Source organism: Peromyscus eremicus, chromosome 19 (assembly GCF_949786415.1).
Source record: "Peromyscus eremicus chromosome 19, PerEre_H2_v1, whole genome shotgun sequence".
In the NCBI taxonomy this organism is placed as follows: domain Eukaryota; kingdom Metazoa; phylum Chordata; class Mammalia; order Rodentia; family Cricetidae; genus Peromyscus; species Peromyscus eremicus.
In genome coordinates this window covers 61,269,362-61,289,634 of record NC_081435.1, presented here as the reverse complement: position 1 = coordinate 61,289,634, position 20,273 = coordinate 61,269,362, and the positions used below count along the sequence as shown (strand labels likewise).

Genomic DNA, 20,273 nt, shown 5'->3' with positions numbered 1-20,273 from the left:
TGAAGTTCAAGTAAGAGGGGGAAGAAAGACATTGAGCCATGGAAAAAGTGGAACTCTGGTTTAAGTATTCTCGCTTGGGGAACAAGTTGAAAGTGTTCATAGTTGCACAGAACAGACTCGGGAGAAACTGCTGCAGCAAGGTTCCAGAAGAAGACACAGGGGCAAGTGCAGGGGTAGAAGGCTCCGTTAATCCAGAGGGGTAGACGCAGATATATTGGTAAGGGTAGGTGTGCTAGTGATGGCTCTGAACTCTTACCTGGTGAAACGGAATTTGAATGTCCCAGATAAACTGTAGAAGGGCTAAGGTCACCCGGAGAAAGCCTATTCAGTTAGGAAGTGAAGCCCCTTGAAGTTAGATGGGTCGAAAAGAGCAGCCCTGCCATGGTGGCACACTTACTTCTCAAGTGTTAACAGCACTTGAAAAACTGATGAGGAAGGGGCAGGTTCATAACTTGAAGGCTAGCCTGGGCTACACAGTGAGACCCTGTCTAAACCCAACAAAATGCACGCGAGCAGGCCCTGAAGGCCCTGTGAAATGATCTCATTTGTAGAGCTGTCGTTCTATAGGGCAGTGTTAGTTTCTACAGAGGAGGAGAATGTAGCCTTGGTTCAGGTTTGGGGCATTGTTCTAGGCTCCGTACTGTAAAGTGAAAGTCAGCCTGTCTGTCTGGAGTTGACTGATTGGTGGGCGGGGACATACATGCTCTGGTAGGTAGGGTTGTGCAGTGGTAGAGATGTGTGTACCTGTAACTTCTCAAATGGTGACAGTTGGGGAGGAGGGTAGGGTTGTGATGTGTGGAATTCCGGGAGACCTGGGTAGGAACAAGATCAGTGTGAGGCAGGGTGAAGGTGGAGTGGTCGGAGGAGGAGGCCCAGAGTTGCACAGCTCCCTCCCACTGCCTGAAGGGTCGTCTGTTTCTTTACTACCCCGTCATCTCTTTCAGAAAGCCATCTTTGCCATTTTATAGCCTGATTGCTTTTGATTACTTCCCTAGAGTGAGGAGAAATCTTCTCTTTAATTTCTACCTATTATTGATGGCATTTCTGTCTCTGGTAGTTATATAGAAAATACAGTTCATTTGTATAAATGGTTTTTAAGTATTCACCAAATAAAATATAGAAATACAGACGTCTCAGCCTAAAATGGAGTTATGTTCAAATAAACCATTTTTAAATTGAAAATATTATAAGGTGAAGGTGTGTTTAGTACACCCAGCATACCAAATACCATAGCTCAACAACACAATCCATTTCAGAGCAAATTGCTGACCTTTGATTGCATGGCTACCTGAAAGCCACGGCTCACTGTAAGAGCCCGGCATAAGAGAGAGTATTTGCATATAACCTCCACATATATATACCCTCCCTTTTACAGATGGTCACTCCCTTGAGGTTTGTTTTTTTTTTTTTCTTTTTCTTAACAGTGCAAAAGCAATGTGAAGTTGCATACAGTAGAAATAATAGGGTGTGGTGGGACCAGAACAGTAGGAGAGGGGAATGGCCTCAGAGCTACATTAGGAGACATGAGTCAGGAACTGTTCCTAGCAGATAACGAGACAGGGCCATCTGATGTATCATTTCCAAGGAGATGAAGTAAGTCAGGATAGAGGAAATGAGGCCGGAAAGTACATGAGGGTTTGTAACTTTTAGGGGTTTGAGCTTTATTTTATTGGCATTTACAATTCATTTAAGAGCAATTAGAAATGATCACAGATCTTGTATTTTAAAAGAATGGATTGGAGCAAAAAAGGAAAATTGTCTAAAGACTAGTTAGTGGTTTAGGCTGGATATGGGGAGAAGAAGTGGACATAGTTGAAAGATACTGGGAGAGAGTGAGGGAGAGAGAGAGAGAGAGAGAGGGAGAGAGAGAGAAAAGAAATTAAGAATGGTCTCTAGATGGACCCTTGTTTTCTTGGTGGTGTTGCTGCTCCATATACCCAGTAACACTTACAACACAACTGGATTATGAACTCTCCAGCATTGGCGGCTTCCTGTGTCCTGGACTTGAGAGCAGAGCTGGAGGCCTTCAGTGTGTGGTGGACATTTGGATGCACACCATTTCCTTTAGCTTCTCCTTTACATGTGGGCCTCTGTTGACCCCTTCGTGTTTCCAGGCCTTCGGTCAAAGGGTTAGCTGTCGTTTCTCTGGTTATCATCTAACACTTAAGTACTCCTGTGTGCTGCTAATTTTCAGTACTGTGTGTTACAGAATTATAACTTAGGGTTTTGGTGTGGTTTCTTTTTTGAGGTATGGGCGCATGTGTGTCTGTGTTTATGAATGTATGTGAAGGTGCACAGTTTTAGACATTTAGGTTAACTTTCAAAAGTCAAATTTTTCAGTGTGATGCAAGCTAACTTAGACATTATTTGCTGTGCTTAATTTTAGATACATCTATATAATGGGCATCCAAGAAAGAAATGAAAAACTGTTTTATAGAATACTGCAAGATGATATTGAAAGTCTGATGCCAATTGTATATACACCAACAGTTGGTCTTGCCTGTTCCCAATATGGACACATCTTTAGAAGACCTAAGTAAGGCTTGTTTTTAAATACAAATATGCCATTGATGATTGTGTAAGGAAAACATTCTGTAATATCTAATTAGATTTCTGTGTGTTGCGGTCATATCCCTGCCAGATTTCTCGCCTCACAAAAGCCTAATTTGTATTAAAAGCCGAATTGGTATTATAAAGACTCAACGTGTTCATATCTCTTGTTTTTGTAGAAATAGCTCAATTAACTAGCTCCTAATAATTGTTGCCATTATTAGAGGAGTTGTATAGTAACTGCACCTTTCTCCTCCCCAGGTCATAATTACGCTTCAGCCTTTTGGCAGTTTGCCAGGTTGGGGGTGGCTTCCTCATTTATCAGCTTTAATTTCTAATGCTTGTCCTCCCTTTTAAAAGAAAAGTTAGCATTGATGAATTTTAATTTCAGACCGTTCTAGCACCGTCAGACATCTTAGTAGGAAGAGTTCCTCCTCCGTGTGCCTCACGTCCTTGGGGGAGTACATGGCTGCCTGCCACCTAAGGGTGACAGAACCGTAACAGACCATTGAGAGGAAATTGACGGGCTGGATCTGCCGGAGACGGTTTCTGAGTTTTTCTGCCCCTTCTGATCCCTTGTTTTTTCCCATGGCCAGCTCACATATTGATATCCTTGTAGGCATTTAGATCAGGAATGACAGCATCTCCCCCCCCACACACACACACGCACACACATATCTAGTCTGAAGACTCCTCTCAAACTTGAGTCCGTAAGAAGCACCTGCTGAATTATTTAAAAGGTTGAACCCTGCCAACTTTCTCTCTCCCCACAAGCTTCTGGTGAGGAAGAAGATCTAGCAGCCTGAACTTAGCGAGCACCCTCCATGCTTACGTGACAGAAACTCCCTGGCAGACACCGAAAAGCACTGTTGAACCTGTATGGTGCTATTACCAAAGTATTCAGAACATTTCTAGGAGATAGCCTAGTGTGGTTGGCCACATGTGTGGTTTCTTCTGAGAAGAGTGTTTCCCAACTCAGCTTAAAGGAGAAAAGGAAACTGGGAAGTGTGCTGCCAAACCTCACCCTGTGTGGTTCAGTTAGTCGAGGCGTGGGCCCGGGTGTAGTTTATAAAAGCTCCTTGAGTGATTCTCGTGCGCACCACAGATGAGAACTGACAGGAGACGTAACCACACGGGGCGGGGCTTTTGGATGCTGTTACAGCGTGAATTCTTTGTTTCCTATGTAGGAATTTTTCTTTATTTTTCACTTTGATAATTAGACCATGCAATGGAGACACATTTCTTTTTGGGAAAATGATCACATCAGTTAACAATAATCTTTGTTATTCTGTAAGCAGCATAGTTATCATTTGAAAGAGTTGAAGTGTTTAGAAATAAATCAGTGCTTGGAAATGAAACCATATCTTGATGCTTTATTAGAGTATCTTTAAGTATCCCAATTATGGACAAAGACATAGAAAATATCGGTCATGAAATGTGAAGGTGTTTTGTTCTGTTGCAGGGGATTGTTTATTTCAATCTCAGACAGAGGTCATGTCAGATCAATTGTGGATAACTGGCCCGAAAATCATGTTAAGGTACGAAGAGCACACCCTCCTTCTCACATGTCTTCTCCTCCTTGTAAGTTAACTTTAGATCGCCAAGAACAAGTTTCCCTTGTTGCGCTGAGCTGTTTACACCTACGGATACATGCAGGTGTGTGCTTTGTGTCTGAGGAGGTGCCGGCAGTAATCACTCTGAGACAGATCACCAGGACAGTGCTTTGCTCTGAGCGAGACGTTGACGCTAGTGTACAAAGCGAGTGGTTGTAGCCCTCCAGCTTTAGGTGTTTTGGTTTGGTTTGTTTTTTTTTTTTTTTTTGGTTTTTCGAGACAGGGTTTCTCTGTGTAGCTTTGTGCCTTTCCTGGAACTCACTCTGTAGACCAGGCTGGCCTTGAACTCACAGAGATCTGCCTGCCTCTGCCTCCCGAGTGCTGGGATTAAAGGCGTGCGCCACCACCGCCCGGCGCTTTAGTTTCTTGGTAGAGAAAATCGAATGCTCAACCCAGTGAACCCAGTGTGGTGGTACAGACCTGTAATCCTGTAGTCCCTCCCCTTGGAAGGAAAAGACAGAAGGCCCAGAAGCTTGAGTTGGAGGCCATCCTGGGATACATGAGACCCAGGCTCAGAAAAGGAAGGAAATGACAGAGGAACTTTGGTTCTGGAGGGTAGTATGTTCTTTCTTTCTATCTCTCTGTCTCTGTCTGTCTGTCTCTTTTTGTCTAAGGTAGATTTAGATCCTTGACAAATACTGTACTATCAAGAGAGTTTTAAATGTAGCAAATATAAGCCGTGGTCATTGTAACTGAATTCATGAAGCAAACTGAGTAACTTATTGAAAGGCCTTTGGGTGACTGTGCTTGTCACTGCAGTCATCTTACAGCCTTTAGTGTGAATGTCTCGTTCCCAAACACTGATGAATCGTGAGTTCAGCATGTGCAATCCCAGCACTTCCACGGTGAGAGTACAAGGATCAGGTCATCCTTCACTACTTAAGGAATTCTAGGCCAGCCTGTGCTAAATTGGACACTGCCTCCCTCTCCCCCACCCTTCCAAAATTATTAGTTCAGATAATTTAGGAAAAATTTGGTAAAAATAACTAAATTTACAGTATCATTTTACACACTTGTATGTAGTTGCATATATATATATATGTATTTAAAATCTAGATTGTTGGCCGGGCGTTGGTGGCGTGCGCCTTTAATCTCAGCACTTGGGAGGCAGAGCCATGTGGATCTCTGTGAGTTCGAGGCCAGCCTGGTCTACAAAGCGAGTTCCAGGACAGGCTCCAAAGTTACAGAGAAACCCTGTCTCAAAAAACAAACAAACAAACAAAAAATCTAGATTGTTGTTTTTCTCCTTTATTTTGCTAAGGTTTTTCTTGATGGCCCTAGGTTTGGAAATCATGCTGTTTATTTTTAGACTTTTTATTGTGGTAACTTTGGACTTTAATTCACTTCTCCTGTGTTTCAGACTAGGAAAGAATACATAACTTGATCCTCCTGTCCCCTCATTCTGTTCCCAAGCCAAAGTCAGATGGGAAACGTGTCTAGTTAATTCTCCTTCAATACCTCATAATAGGCAGCAGTCCTAGTTTAAGCATGCTCATTGGGTTATGTTTGGAGCTAGGTAAGAAGTGATTCTGCTTCTGAGGGCGAGAGTAGAAGCAGAACACGAGAGTCCATCCTCTTTAAAAATGCACTTCTTTGTTCCCACTTCTGGCAGCTTTTAATACGCTTTTTGTTTTATTTATAATGAAGGCTGTCGTGGTGACCGATGGAGAGAGAATTCTGGGTCTCGGAGATTTGGGTGTTTATGGAATGGGGATTCCAGTAGGAAAGCTTTGTTTATATACAGCATGTGCAGGAATACAGCCTGAGAAGTGCTTGCCTGTGTGCATCGACGTGGGGACCGATAATAATGTGAGTAGCACCCTCCTTTTGGCCCAGCCTCCCCTATCCTAAAAAAACAAACCAACCAACCAACTGTAGCCATCTCTGAAGATGATTTGTGAAGGGAAAATCTTGTCATTTTAGATCTTAATCTTTGTCTTAAACGTGGCTTCTAATGTTTATATAAATAAGAGTGAATCAAGTCTATTAAGTTTCTTTAAGGATTAAAGTTTTATATGTTTAATGTAAACAAATACTGTAATAAAAGACTTTATTTTTGTATTCAATTTCATATATAGGCACTATTAAAAGATCCATTTTATATGGGCTTGTATCAGAAGCGAGATCGTTCCCAACTCTATGATGACCTGATTGATGAGTTTATGAAGGCGATTACTGACAGGTATCCTGTGAAGCTCATGGTTATAAAAGAACCTCTTCTGGGGGCGGGGGGCACCATTCTGCTTTTTTTTTTTTTTTTTTTTTAATGTCCCGAGAGCATGTGAGGGAAGGGTTAAATTGTGGGAACTTTTTCATGCCCACTGATACGTGCTGGCACAAGATGGTACCTCTGTTGTGCATTGCTGGCTAGGATTACATGACATCTAGAAGGAAACTCCTAAACTCGCACAGTGCGTTCCTCCCATAAGCCTTCCGTGACCGAGCTAATTCCCACCACTCCACCAGAGCGCTCCTGCATCTTTGACGTCTTACCTGGGCTCACTTTGTGGGGTTTATTCGTTTGTTTCTGGAGATGTGTGCAAGTGTGTTTTGGGGTGAATGTGGAGGCCAGAGGCCACCTTTGTAGAGTCTGTTCTCTCCATCTGCCTTTACGTGGGTTGAACTTGGGATTTTTTGTGGGCTGCTGTCCTGGGAATGGAGTTCAGGGCCTTACACATGCTAGACAAGCACTGTATGACCAAGCTGGACTCTCAGTTCTTGCATGTGCAGTAAATTGTGGCCTCCATACATGTGACTCATCAAAGCCACCTCTGTGGCCCTGCACTCCAAACTGCTGGGGCATCCCGTCTTGAGAAATTCTATCACTGTATCCTGTTCCTATCTCAGATTGAGTTCTTTCCTTTCCAAACAGCCTGCCTTCTCTATTCCTAACTGCTAATAATGGCAGTAACGTTCACCCCCTTGTCAAACCTTTAATCTCAGTGCCGTTTATGACTTTTCTTCATCAGCCGTTCCATCAGAGCCTCCTCAGACTCCGCTGGTACCACTATCTGCATGCCTCAGAAGTGTGTCTCTTGTTACCACAGCCACCTTTCACCTCCCCTGGATTCCTCTAAGCCCTTCTCCAGCCGGTTTCTCTCTAGTTCATTTCCATCTAACACTGGGATTAATCTTGCAAAAATGTGTATTGCCTTACTTTTTTTACCCCCTGGAAGTTTCTCAGTGGTTTTCTATTACCACAGCTTAAAACCCAGATTGTTCATCTTTATGGTCTAGTGCTCCATCCCCCCCTCCCCTGTGTGTGTACACACATGTGTGCGTGTATATGCATTTATGTGTGTGCATGCTGGTGCATGTACCATGGCAAGCGTGTAGAGGTCAAAAACCAAGCTCCTGTGTCTATCTTCACCTTCAACCTTAAAACGGGGTCTCTTCATTGTTTTTTTCTACTGCATACTCTCTTATGTGGTATGCTTTTTATGCTGCTAGCTGGTTCACAGGCTTCCAGAGATGCTCCTGCCTCTGCTTTCTGTCTCTCTGTAAGAGTACTGGATTATTTATGCTCACACTGAGTCCAGCGTTTTTTAGGGTTTTTGGTATTTGAACTCAGGACCTCACACTTACTGGGCAAGCACTTTTACCCACTGAACCATCTTCCAAACTCTAGCTCAGCTTTTAAAATTACCGGCACGTGGAGATACTCAGACATGAATTCCTTGTAGAGGAAAAGACGGTGACTGATTCAGAGCTGAACTGCTCATCTTCCCACACACCGCCTCTTCTTTCTCACTTTCCTTCCCTGGACAACAAGGTATTGTCCTCTTAGAGATCCAGACCGCCTTGGCCCCGGACTGTTCCACACTTTCCAGTTTGTTCTGGTATTCCATGGCATCTGCTGCACGTTTCCTGGGTCGTCGTAGACTCCTGGCTGCTGCTCTGTTTTTCCTCTCCCCACACTCGCACATGCCACACACCACTGGTAGGTTACCTTTGCTAGGAGGAGGCCTCTGTGAATTCTTCCCTCCTCTCTAGCCTTCAGGGATTCAACAGGAGCCAGCTTCTCCCTGTCTTCAGTGTGAACCCTGAAAATCCGGGGTCACTAGAGTGTACCTTGTTTAACTTTCCTCTTTACGTCTATTACTTGTTTCCCAGATGAAGACCCCGTGCAGCTAGCTCCCTTTCCAGGCTGTTTTGCCTTTTATTGTCTTGGTTTATTGGTTTGAGTCAGTCTCCCTATGTTTTCTAGACTGGCCTCAAACCTGTGCTCCTCCTGCCTTAGCTCCTCTGGTGCAGGATGCATGTGCTACCATACCTGCACGGCCTTCCTTCTTACTCCCGTTCACCAGAGCGCACTCACCTGATAGCTCTCTCCTGCTGTTTACTTAATGAACCTTTCTGCGTTGTCGGGCATCCGTCACTTAACGAGACTCATCCATTTCAAAGGTCTGCTCTCTGAAACGCAGAAAGAATCCCTTTTAGGGGGTCACTTTGTGCCTGTATGCATTGGACACCCTCCTGAGCCCTTGGCAAGCGTTTACACAGAGAATGGCCATAGACGCATTTGCGCCTCCTTGTCCATCAAGTAACAGATGTCCACATTGGGGCTCTAGTGTAGCTAGAGTTTTCCTGCCTGGCCCACAGTCAGGACAAATCTCTCTCACCTGCCACTCCCACAGCCTCAGACCTGATCAAGTAAACACAGAGACTTATATTGGTTACAAACTGTATGGCCGTGTCAGGCTTCTTGCTAACTGTTCTTACAGCTTAAATTAATCCATTTCTATTAATCTATACCTTGCCACATGGCTCGTGGCTTACCGGCATCTTCACATGCTGTTTGTCATTGTGGCGGCTGGCAGTGTCTCTCTGACTCAGCCTTCCACTTCTGAGCTTTATTCTCCTCCTTGTCCCGCCTACACTTCCTGCCTAGCCAATGGCCAATCAGTGTTTTATTTATTGACTAATTAGCAACACATTTGCCATACAGAACATCCCACAGCACTCTAGACTTTCACAAGCTCTGAAACTCAAGGCCTTGAGCCAGTATAATACCTTTCTTTCAGATACTCGTCATAGAAATAGTAAACAGGAAATCTGTTTAATAGTGATGCTTTCAACACGATTATTAAAGAGTTTGCTGTTTCTAGATACGGCCGGAACACGCTCATTCAGTTTGAAGACTTTGGGAATCATAATGCATTCAGATTCTTAAGAAAGTACCAGCAAAAATACTGTACCTTCAATGATGATATCCAAGGTAAAGCAGAAGTGAAAAGATTTTCCAAATTTTAAATGTTTATTATAATGTCTCTTGTCTGTCTCATTGTGAAATCATGGGTTTTCCGACAGGGACAGCTGCAGTCGCTCTGTCGGGCCTTCTTGCGACCCAAAAAGTTATTAAGAAACCAGTCTCAGAACACAAAATCTTATTTCTTGGGGCAGGAGAGGTAAGTTTTTAAAGCTTTTACAGTTTCAGACCAGTACTCTTCTTTTCTTCTATAAAGTAAGACTGACCAGGGGTGGTGGCGCATGCCTTTGATTCCATCGCACTTGCACTTGGGAGGCAGAGGCAGTGAGTTCGGGGCCAGCCTGGTCTACAGAGTGTGTTCCAGGACAGCTCGGGCTGCACAGAGAGACTCTGTATCAAAAGAAAAAAAAAATTAAGTCAGACAGCATGTTGGTGCTTATTGAAGATACAGTGAATTTAGAATTTGCTGAAATGGTGTGAATCTTGATCTCTTATAAAATAAATAAGTACTTTGTGATCAGAGTGACTATGTAATTTGTAAGGGAAAATAAAGCAAATGTGGCCGATAACATGATCCTCACATACAGAGCAATTGAGCATCATCTCATACTCTAGGCTTGATTTTTAAAACTGTGCTTCCTGGACAGGCTGCACTTGGAATTGCAAATCTTATAGTTATGTGTATGGTGGAAAGTGGCCTCTCAGAAGAGGAGGCACGGAGGAAGGTCTGGATGTTCGACAAGAACGGCTTATTAGTTAAGGTAAGGATGCAGAACTTGCAGGAACCACAGAGCATCTGGCTGGGGTGCTGACCGTCTCACCCCTTACAGACGGACATCTCACTCCCTGCCACAGTGTGCAGGAGCTGGCCTCCACTGTGGTGTCGGCAGAGACCGTCGCATCTTTCTGTCTGTCGTGGTTTCGTTTTGTTGCTGTGATAAAACAGCCCCGACAAAGAGCAGCGTAGGGGAGAGAGGGGGCTTACTTGGCTGCAGTTCCAGGTTATAATCCAGTACTGCGGGGAAGCCAAGGCAGAAACTTCAAGTGTCGCAACCGCAGTCCAGAGCAGAGAGAATAAATGCATGCATGCTTCCTTCTTGTTGTCTGGCTCCTCTTACTCTGACACTGTCCAGGCCCAGCCCGTGACATGGAGTCATCCACATTAGGGTAGGTTTTCCATCCATCCTCAGGTAAGGCAATCCAGACAGTCCATGCATACACACACCTTCCACACATATCTGACTCCCGCCAGGCATGTCCAAAGGCCAACGTGGTCTAGATAATTCTTCATTTAGCCTCTTCTCAAGTGATTCTGGGTTGTTGTGTGAAGTTGGCCGTTACAGCTGACCAGTACACTGTCTCTTATAAAGACTTCTTCATTCTTAAATCATAATCTGTCTGCTGGGACCGGACTTACTTTCTCTTGCTGTGCTCTCAAGCTCTTTTATTATATCTGATTGTATTTGACTCTCCTAAACTGAAATTTTTTGTGGTTCTGGGGATTGATCCCAAGGCCTTGTGCATGCCAGGCAAGCATAAACATTCTATCATTGGTCTACACCCCTGACACTGAAACTAGGTTTTGAGTTGGAACCCAACATTCTGTGTAAACTATTAGCAATACATCTAATATTTGAGCAGAAACTCTTAAATGTTGTAATGTTGTTTAAGTCATAATCCCCTGTGTCGGTTCATGTGTAATAAGGAGCTTATTTTAGCAACTCTGAGCCTGCCTGCCTGCATTCCTTTCCATTGGTTACTGTTTTTAATCAGTTAAAGAATACCATAGGCCTTGTGGGGATCCCTGAACCTAAGTCCCTGTTCAGGGCACCATCTGCGGGAGGCAGGCTCCCACCTTTTAAAGGGTTCCTATGAGGAGGAGAGAGGAATAAGAAACTTTTGGATAGAAAGATAGCAGAGAGGAGACAGACAGAAACACAGGATAGCTTCTGGAGGACCTAGATCAAAATCCACCGGCCCCTTATGTCTCTTCAAAAGGGCTTTTTATACCAATGCCAAGGGACCTCCCCCCTAGCTAGATCAAAGCATACCGTACAGCCAAGTGCAAACCCTTCCAAACACCTAATAACCACACCTGTGGTCCAATCATCTCCTTATGCAGCCCTCCTGGGAAAAGCAAGCTCGGATCTCACCAAGAAACCTCTGTGGGTCTCCACAAGGTCTTACATCGTGTGACATATTTCATCTATCCGATATGCAGTACTATTTTCTTTTCCCATGTTTGCATCATAATCTCATGACAGGACAGTTCTTTCCCATTTATATGTATTGAGCATGCTGTCTCCACGTACATTTACATGTATAGGACATGTGCATGGCTCTAGTTCTGGTGCTTTTTCCTTCTCTGGTGTCCGTAACCAGATACTGGGGTAACATTGTATGTACTGTTGCCTTTGGTCCTCTCAAATATCCTGTCCTTTTTTGGGGAGAGGATGTTGTTTTTTGGGGTTTTTTTTTTGTTTTGTTTTCCTTACGAAATTTTATAATCACAGCAATAAGTTTAAAATGGCCATGGAGGGCTGGCTCAGCAGCTAAGAGCACTTGTTGCTTTTGAGAAGACTTATTTCTAATGATCAAAGACTTTGTTGTTTTCAAAGTCATCAGTTTCAAAGAGATGGAGACAGAGTAAATAGCTAAGAATGTAGTCTGGGTATAAAGCCCAGTCTGGATTATTAAACAGTTCTTACAGAGGTGCTGTAGCTGCAGTGTTTGCTAATCCATGTAGAGTAGAATTGTTGTAAACATCACACGTTTACCGGGAGAGGACTATATTTCTGCAGGTCTGCAGTTCCAGGCTTCATGTTGTAGTGCAAGGGTCCGAGTCTAAAGGGACTGTAGTGTTGGTGGCAAAAACAGCTTCCTCCACACAGGCGAGCATCCCTGTTCACCTGGACCCTCAAGTGTATTTTGCTGTTGTTTGGGTTCTGGTTTTTAGAATATAAAGTTAAAGTAGCTTGGCCTGTGGGTCTTAGACTTTCAGTCTCTTCTAGTGGTTCTAAACCTGTCATCCATTTGGATACGCTGCATGTTCCCTGCTAAATTCCCACTCTCCAGAGCTGTGATGATACTGAGCCAGTAAAGCCAGCACTCTGAGTAGTTTTAACCTTTCTTACTTAGAGATGCTTGGACAGGGCTTAAACCATGTAGTGAGTTTGAGACCAGCCAAGGCTAGGCCATTCAAGACCCTGTCTTAAAGGGAGAGCGGAGTTGGGCAGTTTGCCTCCGCAGTAGAGCATTTGACTGTATGTTCAAAGCCCTGGGTTCTATTCCTAGTACCCAAAACAAACTTTTTGGTGTGACTGTTCATAAATTTGGTAGGCTATGTTTTTCTCACTTGGTGGGCAAATTTACAATATTTGCTATATTGCTGTATTACATTTCTAAAATACTAAAGATTCTTCATTGTAAATATTGAATTTAGGAGGACTTCATGGAAGGAATGAGTGCTTGAGAGAGATGCCAAGTTTGTGTTCTAGACATAATGTAATTTGATGGACTGTATTTTTGGATTCTGTGATGTTAAAATTAGAAGATAAATGTTGAAGAGAAAAGTAAATAAAAATACATTTGTGTTATAAGGACAAAATGTATCTAATTGATTTGTTCAGTTAAATATGCACTTAGTGATACTGTATTTTATGAAAACATTCAGGGAAGGACTGCTAGCATCGATAGTAACCAGGAACCATTTGCTCACTGGGCCCCAGAGAACGTACCTGGAACTTTTGAAGATGCAGTGAATGAACTGAAGCCTTCAGTTATAATTGGTAAGTGAAGCTGTTGAGAAATAATCCTGTTACTTAGCTCTCTGCCATAACTATCATGGAAGATTACTAAAGTAAATTGATGTATTTTACCTTGCTTTTAGCATCTGCAGGTGATCTCAGTGTATGAGGGACTGGAGCCAAGGCCCACTGGACATACCCAAACCTGCCACACCTGTGTCCCCTACGTTCAGAGGTGTAGGACTTGTTCATAACTTGTACACACCCCACTGTATACTTGAGCACACCTGTAGGCAGCTTACACTTAAAGCTGTATTGATAGAAAATGATGCAAAATGGTCTGCTCATGTTCAGTATGTACACAGTTTTGTTTCCTTCAGCGTTTCCAGCCTATGTTGAAAATGTACATTTATCAAATCTGTGTATACAAAATCCCGCAGATAAAGAGGGCTGACTCAAATAAATATTTTTGGTTACTGTGCATAAAAATTTTATTTATTTTTTTCCGAGACAGGGTTTCACTCTGTAGACAAGGCTAGCCTTAAACTCACAGAGATCTGCCTGCCTCTGCCTCCCAAGTGCTGGGATTAAAGGCCACCACCACCCCGGGAATAAAAATTTTAAGAGACAGAATCTCATGCTAAATATGGTGGTGCACACTTGTAATCCCAACACTCTGTGGAGACTAAGGCAAGATTAAGAGTTCAAGGCCAGTTTAGACTACTTATTGAAACGTTATCTAAAAATCTGGAAATGGGGCTGGAGAAATGGCTCAGCGGTTAAGAGCACTGGCTGCTCTTCCAGAGGACCCAGGTTCAATTCCCAGCACCCACATGGCAGCTCACAACTGTCTGTAACTCTAGTTCCAGGGCATCTGACACCCTCACACCAACGCGTATAAAATAAAGTTAAATAAATTTGTTTAAAAAAAAGTACAAAAAAAAAAAAAATCTGGAAATGGGGCCAGCAAGATGGCTCAGCAGGTAAAGGCTTGCTATACACCTGATAGTGTGAGCTGAGCTCCCAGGATCCACATAGTAGGAGAGGAACATCTCCTGCAAGTTGTCCTCTCCACATGTACTCCATGGCATGGCGCCCCCACACATACACATGCAGACACTAAATAGATAAATGTAATTTTAAAATTACATTTGAACTTTCACTGAAAACAAAACCAAAGCTCTCTTACTCTCCTGTGGGCTAGCTTTGAACACCTGGGCTCCAGTGCTTGTCCTGCCTGAGCCTCCCAAGGCGCTGGGACTACATGCCTGGCTCTTTATAGTGTTTTACTTGTAGAGTTGTGACTGTTGAATGCAACCTTAAAAGGCCAAGGTCATTTCAAGACTGTACCGGGAAAATGCAGTGCAGAGTGGGAATGTCATTGGCAGCCAAGCGGAAACTTTGGGTGTGTTTTGTGAGGCCCATGTCGCTGACTTCTGTACTGACGCAGCCCCGAGTTCTCGGCACAGATACAGTGCTGTTCCCTGTATAGCTGTAGATTTGAGTTCTCAATCTTGTGTTTTTCTAGCTTTCATTTAGGAACTCTGTTCAGTGTTGAACCGTAAACCTTCACAGTGAGTTCCTATGCTGAGAAAAGTATGCCTGTTCTTTTTATTGATAAGAACTCTTATTACTTTTATACTGAGAAGAAATCTTAAAACATTTTTTTACTCCACTTCTCTCAAAACTCAATATGGAAACAAGAATGTATCCACTCATTGTTTAGCTCCAGAGCAGTGGTTCTCAACCTGTGGGTTGCGACCCCTGAAGCTGAAACTGTGCCCATTAAATGACTTGGCACTTCCCCAGGCCCTTGTAGCTACTGTCTGATCTCTCTGAGGGTCTGTTTCTGGACCCTTGGATGAGTAGACTCTCACAGTACTGTCTCGTCCCTGGTTAGAATGGAGGAGTCATGTTTTTTACCGCTTTCCCTAGAGCTTACTGTGTGAGCTAGCCAATAAATATTTAAGTGAAAATTTTCGGCATTTCATTACTTCTCTTTTCGTATCTGAAGCTGTGTCCCCATAGTATTCTCCCATCACTACAAAAATCTATCTTTGTAATGATTCCTGTGGTTTCGTTATGGTAAACGTGTTATAAAAACAATTAGCAAGAACCGGTTTGTTATGCCCGTGCTTACTTTTTTTTTTCATCCTTTATTGTAGGAGTGGCAGGTGCTGGCCGCCTTTTTACTCCTGGCGTCATCAAAGCCATGGCCTCTATCAATGAAAGACCCATAATATTTGCGCTGAGTAATCCTACGGCACAGGCTGAGTGCACGGCTGAAGAGGCCTACACACTTACGGAGGTATTGTCAGTGCAAACCTCACAGGTTACTGCGGTGGTCCATCAGCTCAGTAGTCACACATTAGTGCGCGTGTCGTTCATCAGTGTTTAAGTGGCGATGGCCGTGGGTCACCAAGTCTAACCCATCATTTCTGAGAGCGGTTACCTCATGACTACCCCTCACTCGCCCGCCTGCTGGGCATCTGTGCTTCTCTGGATAGAAACCAAACATGCTTCTTTTTTCTTAATTCTTTTTGTATGGAAACTATCCATTTTGATTTGCCTACATTTAAGGTTTTTGTTTTCGTTTTTGTTTTGTTTTTTTCTATAACCATCCTTCCTGCCTGTCTGCTTCTATCTGGGACAATCCTCCTCCCAGAAGAACCTCAGTGTGGGTCTGAGGAAGTCTTTTAGTAGTGTATTTCGCCTTCGTTTTGAAGGGCATTTTCACCCCACATGGAGTTAACAGTTGCTGTATTTCAGTGCTTTAAGAACTGTTTTTTCTGTTTTGTTGTTTCTGAATTGTGTCTTGCCGTCATGGCTCCGGGTTTTCAGCACGGACTTGGGTGTGGTTTTCTTTGTGTTAATTCTCGCCGGAGACAGAGTGCTCCCAAGTCCACAGCTTGGTGGCTGGCAGTTGAGTGTCATTTCTGTTTTGGAAACACAGGGCTGGTGTGTCTGCTGTGCCACATCGCCTCTTGTGAGACTGCGTTTGCGCAGTGGGTGCTGTGGCCGTGTCTAGACTGTTTCGGTTGTGTGGGCCGCCCACTGTGACTGGCCTGGCCCCTTCCACTTTGCGGTCCCTTCCCTCCATGTCAGTCTGTCCTTAGGGTCTTGGTGCCAGTTCTTACATAGTTTTCACTTGTGGAAATTTTGCTCTCTTTTTCTTTTTCTTTTTGGTTTTTTGTTGTTGTGTTGTTTTGGTTTTTTTGTTTTGGTTTTTTTGGAGACAGCGTTTCTCTGTGAAACAGTCCTGGAACTCACTGTAGACCAGGCTGGCCTCGAATTCACAAAGATCCACCTGGCTCTGCCTACGGAGTGCTGGGATTAAAGGCGTGAGCCACCATCGCCCGGCTCTCTTTTTCTTACTTTATAAACGACAACTTTACTCCCTTCAGATGCCCTTCGCTGTCGGCTTTTGCCTGCACTGGGGCTGGCTTTTGCTCTGCTGTGAACTGAGGCTGTCTGGACGGGACTTCTTACTTTCACCCAGACGGTTAGCGAGTCGGTGCTTTGGGCCTTGGACACTGTTGCTGTACTGCATGTCAGTTACAGACAGGAGCGTATGTGTGTACCGTGTATGCACATATGTGTGCAGTGGGGGTTCCCTCGTGTTCTGTGGGATGGTGTTTTAATCTCCACCAGGTAATCACTTCTTCCGTTTTTGTAGATGGTCAAAGTGACTCCAGGAAGTGGAGCTTTCTTTTTCTTTTCTTTTCTTTTCTTTTCTTTTCTTTTCTTTTCTTTTCTTTCCTTTCCTTTCCTTTCCTTCCTTTCCTTTCTTCTTTCTTTCTTTCTTTTTCTTTCTTTCTTTTTTTATCCTGTGTAATAAACCTATAGCCTTGTAGATGTGCACATTTAGGCCACCAAGCTACCACTAAGATGTATTCCTTGGCCCTAGGATATGAATTTTACAGTTCTGTTTACCATGATATGCCTAATTCCTACTTAATTTCTTGAATATATGAATATTCGTGAATATAATTGTTAGGTTATACTTTTTTTTTTATTTTTTATTTTTTTTGGTCTTTTTGAGACGGGCTTTCTCTGTGTAGCTCTGGCTGTCATGGAATTCTGTCTGTAGACCTTTCTGGCCTTGAACTCACAGAATCTGCCTGCCTCTGTCTCCTGAGTGCTGAGATTAAAGGCATAAGCACCACCACCTCCTGGCTTTGTTATACTCTCATAAATAGAGAATGTAATAATAAGTCTTTATTATTCTCATTGCTAAAAACTCACTGGTAATTTTGTTTATTTCATATCTCCCCAGATGATTTTAAAGATCTTAGATATCAACTGTAAACACTGTATCTCTCAGAAGTTGAGTCTTTTAAAAATAATGATATGGGTGCTGATAAGGTCACTCAGTGGGTAAAGGCTTTGCCACTGACCCTGACAACCCGAGTTCAGTGCCCAGAATCCATGTGGTAGAAGGAGAGAACTGACTCCCACAGGTTGTCCCTCTGACCCCTACCTGTGTGCCTTGGCAGGAACTTGCACACACACCCCTCCAGTAAACAAATAAATAAATGATCAAGATCATTAATAGGACTGTACCATCTCTAAAATTTAAAAACATACTATTTTGTGTTTATATGTGTGGGCAGACTCATGCCACATCGTGTGTGTTGGTCAGAGGACAATTTGGTGGCCAGTGCCAGCGTTCACTGTCGCGTGGGTCCTGAGGATAAAAGTGGAGGAGTCAGGCGGGCGGCCCTCCCCTTCACCCTCTGAGCTGTGTCATCTCACGGCCTCAGGTGTCATTTTAATACTTACTTGTCCTCTGGCATACCTTTCAGCTTTCTACTGAATCTCTTCCCGTTGTGGATTTTTGGGTTTTTTTTTTTGTTGTTGTTGTTGTTGTTGTAAACTCTCACTGTGTAGCTTAGATTGAAACTTAGTGTCCTCCTGCTCCAGCCTCCCAGGTGCCCAGATCAGAGGACTGCACAGCCGCATCTCACTGTTGAAATTTTCTGTCTTTTCATTTCATTTCCTGAATACAGAAATTATAGTTAAAGTTTCTGGTTGTAACAAAATCTCCCTTTCTGGAAATCCATTTTATTACCCCCCACCCCCTACCCCACCCTACCCCCATCATTAGTTTGTAATTCTCTGGTAAGCTTAGCCGTTTGTCTGAATGCTGGGTAGCATGGATGGCAGGTTTAACAGTTACTGGAGGCTTGGGGCCTTTACCTCCTAGTGGTTGATAGGCCAGGCTCTGTGGCTCTAATCCATTTGGCACACAGTCAGGTAAGGGCTCGGCTTCCATCCCTTCCTCGCTCCTTCCTGCTGGGCAGCCCGAGGTATTTACTGAGAACCTTTATCCGTGTGTTCCCTGAGCTGCTGTTTGCCTGTGTTTCCGGAGCCTCCCCAGAGCTGCTCAGGGTCTCAGCCACAGGCTGCTGTGGAGATCAGCAGACACCTTGAAGGGAAACGCTTGGAATGCTGGAGACAATGGGTCTCAGAGCCTTCTTTCTCCAGTCCCCTGGCACCAACCCCTGATTGCTGTGGTTCCTCTCTGCTTCTTTTAAAACTCTGTAGGACGTACTTCTTAGTGTCACTCCACAGTAACCAGAGGGGACATGAGCATAAAACAGCCTGGAATGTCACCGCCAGAGCAGAACTTGGAGAATTTGTTCGGTCGCAGTTTCATGTTGCAGATGGACTTAGCATTCCCTTTTCTCGTTGTTAGAGTGTTTATTCTCTCAGCTCCTTCTGCCGCTGCCACTACTCTGTCAGAAAAATAAATTCTTGTGACTATTATTAAATCTATAATACCGATTGAAATCCTTACTTTTCAAATCAGTCACAAATCAGCATAAAAGAGTTTTTTTAAACTGATCTTCTCCTCTTTTCTGCCCTCCATAAACAGCAGTCACACACACGGTGCACAGACATCCATGCAGGCAAAACTCATACACATAAAATTTTACATTTTTTAAAAAATGTATTCTCTTTAGTCGTAAGCTTTTACCAAAATACAGTATTATTGTTAGCTTGATTGCTTATCCTATCTATCAGTTTTGGGTAAAATTGATGACTGTTATTCCCCAAATTAAGCCATTCTCTTGCATAATAAACATTAGGTTCAGATCTAATATATCAGTAGCTCTGACATTTTCAAAATAAAGAAACATATAACATTATATATGTGTGTCTACATATATATAGTGTTTTACAAAGTTCTAAATCAATAAAACTGTTCAGATATTTGAGAATTTTATTTTTGAACAATATTGTTGAACTTAATACACATTTTTGGAAAGAACCAAAATTCTCCAAAGAGAATAGTTTGATAAACTGTAAACAATCAGTTTTATGATGCAGCTTTTAGGCCAGGGAGACGACTTAGCAGGTAAAGGCAGTTATCACCAAGACCAGTGTTCTGAGTTCAGTCCTTGTATCCCACATGGACAGAGAGAACAAACTACCACAGGTCATCTGTTTACCTTACCATGTAAATGGGCACACACCACACACGAGTGTGAGAGACTTGATATTCTCTTCCCAGAGTAAAAAGCATGGAACCATTGAATCAGAGTTCATATAAATTCTTTCTCACTGTTACACAAAACAGTGGTGTTAACTTTTGTATTTGCCTCTTGAGTTTTTAGTGCTCCTCTTTTTTTTTTTTTTTTTTTTTTTTTTTTTTTTGGTTTTTTTTCGAGACAGGGTTTCTCTGTGTAGCTTTGCGCCTTTCCTGGGACTCACTTGGTAGCCCAGGCTGGCCTCGAACTCACAGAGATCCGCCTGGCTCTGCCTCCCGAGTGCTGGGATTAAAGGCGTGCGCCACCACCGCCCGGCCTAGTGCTCCTCTTTTTAGGGGAGAAATGACTTTTGTATTTGCCCCATAAGTTTTTAGTGCTCCTCTTTTTAGGGGAGAAATGACCTGTTGCTCTAACACCCTCTGCTGCTCAGCGAGAAGAATACTCCCTTTTCTGTTGTGAGATGAGGTTTCAGTGTTGTCTGGGCTGACCTAGAACCTAGTCATCTTCTTGTCTGCCTCCTAAGCAATTGGGATTACAGGAGGAAATTGTTGGAACAGTGTCTTCATGTTTTAATAGCCAGTTAAAACTAGACTGCTGCTGTCGTGAAATCTGACCATGTTACGCTCTGCATGAGGACCATCTAATAACTGTAGAATCAGTG

At 43.3% G+C, this 20,273-nt stretch overlaps 1 protein-coding gene across 1 annotated transcript in view; it reads left to right on the top strand.

Moving 5' to 3' along the window:
• The window catches only part of Me2 (malic enzyme 2), a 48,429-nt gene that overhangs the window by 14,026 nt on the left and 14,130 nt on the right, over nt 1-20,273 (top strand). Inside the window, exons 4-12 of the mRNA XM_059245874.1 lie at nt 2,387-2,536; nt 4,013-4,088; nt 5,811-5,972; nt 6,242-6,345; nt 9,272-9,381; nt 9,474-9,571; nt 10,020-10,133; nt 13,046-13,160; nt 15,284-15,426. Coding sequence (XP_059101857.1) covers nt 2,387-2,536; nt 4,013-4,088; nt 5,811-5,972; nt 6,242-6,345; nt 9,272-9,381; nt 9,474-9,571; nt 10,020-10,133; nt 13,046-13,160; nt 15,284-15,426 — 1,072 coding nt within the window. The remainder of the gene's footprint in view (nt 1-2,386; nt 2,537-4,012; nt 4,089-5,810; nt 5,973-6,241; nt 6,346-9,271; nt 9,382-9,473; nt 9,572-10,019; nt 10,134-13,045; nt 13,161-15,283; nt 15,427-20,273) is intronic.